Source organism: Rhincodon typus, chromosome 13 (genome assembly GCF_021869965.1).
Source record: "Rhincodon typus isolate 14 chromosome 13, sRhiTyp1.1, whole genome shotgun sequence".
NCBI lineage: Eukaryota > Metazoa > Chordata > Chondrichthyes > Orectolobiformes > Rhincodontidae > Rhincodon > Rhincodon typus.
The window spans coordinates 22,367,473-22,374,352 of NC_063344.1; the positions used below are offsets into that span (position 1 = coordinate 22,367,473).

Below are 6,880 nucleotides of genomic sequence, written 5' to 3' on the forward strand. Positions count from 1 at the left end.
AAATTATCAATAAGTACAACACAATTCCAATATCCTTCAGTGTTCTTCTTTGGTAATCATTAGAAAGTTGCTGGTGCATCTTTCATTCTGAGCAGCATGACTTTACAACGATAAAATCTGGCAGCGTCTGTGGAGAGAAAGCAGAGTTAATGTTTCGGATTAAATCACCCTTCTTCAGAATAGAATATGTATTAAGCAAGAAAAATTTTAACTATATTACATTCAAAAAAACATTGGAAAGATTATACAAAATACACCAGCAAAAGGATTCATACGTTATTCCTTTATTCCAAACAGCATACCCCATTGAAGGTCTACCACATTTATACACTAAGGCTTCTTGTTCAGACTTTGAACATTCACTAAATACTTTTCTTCATCTGGTATCTCTCCCTGAGACATCTAAAACAAATTGCATGCTAAACAAACTTCAGAGCAAACCATGAGTTCTCTAAACTCAGATTCCAATAGTCTTGCAGGATTTCTTCCTGGATAGCTTAACACTGTTGTCACATACAAGTATACAATCAAATACATCCTTGAAACCATGTCCCCAGGCAACAACACAGTTTTTCATAAACTTTTAATACACTAAGCCACCAACCTCACCTCTTCATTTCAAAGGTTATAAAACCTCATTTAGAGCACATGAATACAAACAGGTCTCCAGACCTTCTTGCATTAAGCCCAGAGAAACAACTCTAGCAACAAAACTAAACCCACATCTCCCTCTTCCTAACACAAAAAGTACAAAATATAACTTAATTTTACAATTTGACATTTTCCAAATACATGTCTTAAGATATAGAAAATTGCCCAGGTAAATCCTGTCTACAGAAAGCAGCAGAAGTCCAATTACAACCCAATGTGTCTGCCCTCAATCATCAGCAATGTGATGGGTCACCATGATGCACTGGTAGTAATGTATCAGCAAGTTTGCAGATGACACATAAATAAATTGAAGGGAATTGGTGAGGATGACACAGATTCCACAGAAGGATACAGACAGGTAATGGGCAAAAATTTATCAGATGGAATATAATGTGGGAAAATGTGATGTTTTGCACCTTGGCAAGAGGCATAAAGGAAATGAATATTATTTAAATAGGAAGAGGCTGTAAAACTCTTCAACATAGAAGTATTTGGACATCCTAGTCAATGATTCAAGGAAAAGTACCCTCCAGTGTCAGTGGGTAATAGTGAGGAGGTGCACTGTTGGCATTTATTTCAAAGGAAATGGTACTGAACCTCTGATATTACACGTTCCCTTAGTACAGACCCTCTGACAAAGCAGTACTCTCTCAGTACTGACCCTCTGATGCTGCCTCACTTTTTCGGTACTTACCCTCCAACAGTTCAGAACTTCCTCAGTACTGACACTCTGACAATACAGAATTTCTTCAATATTTACCCTCCAATAATGTGGAACTCGTTCAGTACTGACCTTCTGATACAGCAGCATTTCCTCACTACTGACCTACTGACAGTGTGGTGCAGCCTCAGTACTGATTTTCCACTAAGCAATACGCTGTCAGATGAATTTAGAGCTTGGATTATTACATATAACTATGATACTGTAGCTATTACAGAGATTTGGTTGAGAGTGGGACAAGACAGCTTAACGTTCTCCAAGATTTAGATGTTTCAGGCGAGACAGAGAGGGATGTAAAAGAGGTAGAGGAGTTGCATTATGATAACGGAGAATATCACAGCTGCACTGAGGGAGAACATCTGGGAGGCTCATCCAGCAAGGCCATATGGTCAGAACTCAGGAATAGGAAGGGTGCAGTCACTTTGATGGGATTGCACTAAAAGCCTCCCAATAGCTAGCGGATGATAGAGGACCAGATATGTGGACAGATTATAGAAAAATGTAAAAACAAAACGTTGTTGTGGCAGGTGATTGTAGCTTCGTCTATATTGATTGGGACTCCCTTGGTGCCAGGTGCTCGGAGAGAGAGGAATTTGTTCGATGCATCCAGGAGGATTTCTTGAAACAATATATAAATAGTCCAACTGGGGAAGGGGCCATACTAGACCTTGTACTGGGGAATGAGCCTGGCCAGGTGATTGAAGTTTCAGTGGGAGAGCACTTCAGGAACAGTGACCATAATTCTGTAAGTTTTACATTACTTATGGATAAGGACAAGTCTGAGGGTGAAAGTGTTAAATTGGGAGAAGGCTAACTATGAGAATACTAGGCAGGAACTGGGGAATGTAGATTTGGGAACAAAAACAGAAGTTGCTGGAAAGCTCAGCAGGCCTGGCGGCATTTGTGAAGAAAAATCAGTTAACGGTTTCAGGTCCGGTGACCCTTCCTCAGTTCTGAGGAGTCATGTTACAGCTGTATAGAACTTTAATTAGATCACATTAGGAATATTTCTCAGTTCTGAGGAAGGGTCACCGGACCCAAAATGTTAACTCTGATTTTTCTTCACAGATGCTGCCAGACCTGCTGAGCTTTTCCAGCAACTTCTGCTTTTGTTCCTGATTTACAGCATCTGCAGTTATTTTGGTTTTTAATGTAGATTTGGAGGCAGCTTTTGAGGGTAAATCCACATATGTCATATGGGAATCTGTTAAAGGCCAGTTGAGTAGAATTCAGGACCAGCATGTTCTTGTGAAAATGAAGGATATGGACGGCAAGATTCAGGAACCTTGGACGATAAGAGAAATTGAGAGCTTAGCCAAAAAGAAAAAGGAGGAGCTGTTGGGTGTTTTGAAAAGCATTAAGGTAGACAGGTTCCCAGGACCTGAAAGGATCTATTCCAGAATACTGAGGGAGGCAGGTGAGGAAATTTTTGGGGCCTTGTATGAACTGTTTGTATCCTCCTTAGTCAGAGGAAAGGTCCAGAGGACTGGAGAATAGCCAATATTGTTGCTTTATTTAAGAAGGCCATCAGGGATAATCTGGGAAATTACAGGCTGGTGAGCCTTACATCAGTGGTAGGGAAATTATTGGAGAAGATTCTTAGGGACAGGATTGACTCACATTTGGAAAAATATAGACTTATTAGCGATAGGCAGCGGTGAAGGCCATGTCTCACAAACAATTGAGTTTTTTAGAAAGTGACAAAGATGCTTGATGAAGGCAGGACAGCAGATGTTATTCGTATCAACTTTAGCAAGGCCTTTGACAAGCTCCCTTACGGCAGGCTGATACAAAAGTAAAGTCACATGGAATCTGAGATGAAATGGTTAAGATGGATACAGAACTGACTTAGTCATAGAAGACAGAGAGTAACAGTGGAAGGGTATTTCTCAGACTGGAGGTCTGCAACCAGTGGTGTTCTACAGGGATCAGTGCTGGGACCTTGTTTGTTTGTAACATATAGTCATTCCTCTGTATCCATGAAGCTTCTGTTCAGAACCCTTGCAAATGATGAAATTCGTGAGTGCAGCTTGTTTAGCTCACAGACATTGAATTTTTTTGTTACTTATTTTTTGGCATGGATAGGCGCATTCGCAATTTCACAGATACTGAGGATTTACTGTATATAAATGAGTTGAGAATATAGGTGGCTTGAGAATGTAGAAAGTTTGAAGATGACACAAAGATTGGGGAAGGCTGCAGATAATGAGAATGATTGCCAGGCAATACAGCAGCATATAGATAGGCTGGAGATTTGGTTGGAGAAATGACAAATGGAGTTTAATCTAGACAAATGCAAGGTGATGCTTGGGAGATCTAATGCAGGAGGGAAGTATATGGTAAATGGCAGAACCTTTAGTAGCATTAAAATATAGAGGGCTCTGGGCGAACATGTCCACAATTCTCTGAAAGTGGCAACACAACTGGATAAAGTGGTCAAGAAGGTGTTTGACATGCTTGCCTTCATCACGAGGGGCCTAGAGTATAAAAACTGGTAACTCATGTTGCAGCTGTATAGAACTTTAGTTCGACCACATTTGGAATATCGTGTACCGCTCTGGTTGCCATACTACCAGAAGGATTTGGAGGCTTTGGTGAGGATTTGGAAAAGGTTTACCAGGATATTGCCCGGGTTGGAGAGTATTAGGTATGAGGAGAGATTGGACAAACTTAGTTTGTTTTCATTTGAATGTCGAAGGGTAAGGGGTGACCTTATTGAATATTATAAAACTATGAGACGCATGGATAGTTGGAGTTTTTCCCAGGGTAGAATTGTCAATTACTAGGGCACATCGTTTTAAGGTAAAAGAGGGTAAGTTTAAAAGAGGTAATGAGACGCAGGTATTTTTCACACAGAGGGAGATAAGTGCCTGGAATGCACTGCCACAGGAAGGGTGGAGGTGGATACAACAGCAACGGTTAAGAGGCAACTTGATAGTCACATGAATAGGTGAGGAATTAAAGAATAGGGACATCATAGAAGCAAAAGGTTTTTAATTTAGAAAGGCATCATGTGTCAGCACAGTCTTGGTTAGCCAAAGGACCTTTGTCTGTGCTGTACTGTTCTTTGTTCTCCTTTGTTCTTTAACTCTCCAAGTCTGTAATTACTGGATCTCCAACACAGATCTCTGTGGGTCATCAGTCATAGGGTCATAGAGATGTACAGCATGGAAACAGACCCTTCGGTTCAACTCATCCATGCCTACCAGATATCCTAAATAAATCTAGTTCCATTTGCCAGCATTTGGCCCATGTTCCTCTAAATTCTTCCTATGCATATACTCACCCAGATGCCTTTTAAATGTTGTAATTGTACCAGCCTCCACTACTTCCTCTGGCAGCTCATTCCATACATGCACCACCCTCTGGGTGAAAAAGTTGCCCAACGGGTCCCTTTTAAATCTTTCCCCTCTCATTTTAAACCTATGCCTTCTAGTCTCCCCCCATGCTGGGGAAAAGATCTTGTCTACTTACCTTTTCCATACCCCTCATGATTTTATAAACCTCTATAAGGTCACCACTCAGCCTCTGACACTCCAGGGAACATAGCCCCAGTCTATTCAGCCTTTCCCTACAGCTCAAACCCTCCAACCCTGGCAACATCATTATAAATTGTTTATAAACCCTTTCAAGTTTCACAGCATTCTTCCTATAGCAGGGAGACAAGAAGTGCACACAGTAATCCAAAAGTGGCCTAAACAATGTCCTGTACAGCTGCAACATGACCTCCCAACTCCTATACTCAATGCACTGACCAATAAAGGCAAGCATACCAAAAGCCTTCTTCTTCACTATCATATCTAGCTGCGACTCCACTTTCAAGGAACTATGAACCTGCACTTCAAGGTCTCTTTTTTCAGCAACAGTCCCCAGGACCTTATCATTAAGTGTATGAGTCCTGCCCTGATTTGCCTTTCCAAAATGTAGCACCTCACTTTTAACTAAATTAAACTACATCTGCCACTCCTCGGCCCATTGGTCCATCTGATCAAGATACTATTGTACTCTGAAGTAACCTTCTTCGCTGTCTACTACACCTCTGACAATGAAAGTACCTGCCTATGAGCCCTACTCTCTGTCTCCTAGCATTCAGCTGAGTGTTTATCCAGATCAATTATTTCTTCTCAATTCCATAAGCTTCACTTTTGGTTAATAGTCTGTTCTGGAGAATGCATATTAATTTCATCCACGGACATTCCTTCAATCAGATGTGAGTATTGAAGGGGTTCATTCATCTTATCCTCTGATATAGAGTCTAAGTTTACACCAAGTGACCTAGTCAATATATCCCTGGGTTTTCTCTTTCATCTTTTCTAGATAGCTGAGCGATCTCCACAAATTGAATCAAAAGGAATGTCTCCCTAATTGAGAGAACTTTGAAAGATTACAGTTAAGGCATTACCAACTTCCTTTAAACCCTAGGATGGAAAACCTCAGATCCTGGGCATTGGTTAATCTTTAATGTCATTCTTTTCTTCAGCATGAAATCTCCTACAGTTGAAGTTGCAACATGCATTGGTCATGCTCACTTTAGAAGAATAGCTCTATTAAATGAACTAGCATAATGTAGATAAGTAAATCTCCAGACAAATTCAGCATTTGCAAGAGAGGTGGGTAAAGGAGGGTGGCTTGGGACAGCAGTATGACGGAGGGACAATCCATATGTAATAAGATAAATATTAAATCGATAAAAAGGTAGTGATGTGAATGCTGCCATTCTTCAAGGTATTGTAAGTGTCATGAATGTAGCTCTCTATATTTTCAGTTATCGACTGTGGGACACCCCGACCACTTGAAGATGGATTCATCACTTTTCATAGCACAGACAATCTAACACTGTTTAGAAGCCACATTGAATATTCATGTCATGCCTTATATTACCGGATGGAGACAGAATTGAACAGTAAGTGGATCAGGTTTCACTCAAATGAATAAAATAGTGTTTGCTTATTGGAACAAGTAGGACACATCAACCCACACTGCAGGCACAGGATTGTATAATTGACAAACTCTCTCAAACCCACAGGCATTCAGCTCAGTCTTACCCCAAGACCAGGGAATGGAACAAACAGAAACGAACTTCTTGACAAATTCTGTCCGACTCACTGGCTTCTTTACATGATAACATCCTGCAGTGTGGGATTGGACTTGGGGGATATTGAAGGGTACAGGGAATAAATGAAGAATGGAATTAGACTGGGTTGGATTATTAGAGGATGCGAGGAGCAAATAGAGAGCGGAACTACACTGGGTCGGATATTAAACAGTGTACAGAGTGCGGGGAGAGTTTGGTTAGATTGGACGGTATATTATAAGGTGCAGAGAGTGAGAGATAGAGTGGGATTAGACTTGGGTGGAATAGTGAAGGATGCAGGGAGTGAGAGGAGAGTGGAAATAGACTGGGTGGAATAGCTGTTTGTAAAATGAAAAACTGTGATTGAAAAAATTGTCTGGTATGTTTTGGGGATTTCTTGCCACTTAAATCAGAACAGTATTTATGTACAGAGA

General features: G+C 40.7%; 1 protein-coding gene across 1 annotated transcript in view; it reads left to right on the plus strand.

The window, feature by feature from the left end:
* Window positions 1–6,880, plus strand: part of masp1 (MBL associated serine protease 1) — a 97,121-nt gene that overhangs the window by 76,228 nt on the left and 14,013 nt on the right. The window contains exon 9 of the mRNA XM_048604548.1: window positions 6,138–6,275. Within this exon, the coding sequence (XP_048460505.1) occupies window positions 6,138–6,275 (138 nt within the window). The remainder of the gene's footprint in view (window positions 1–6,137; window positions 6,276–6,880) is intronic.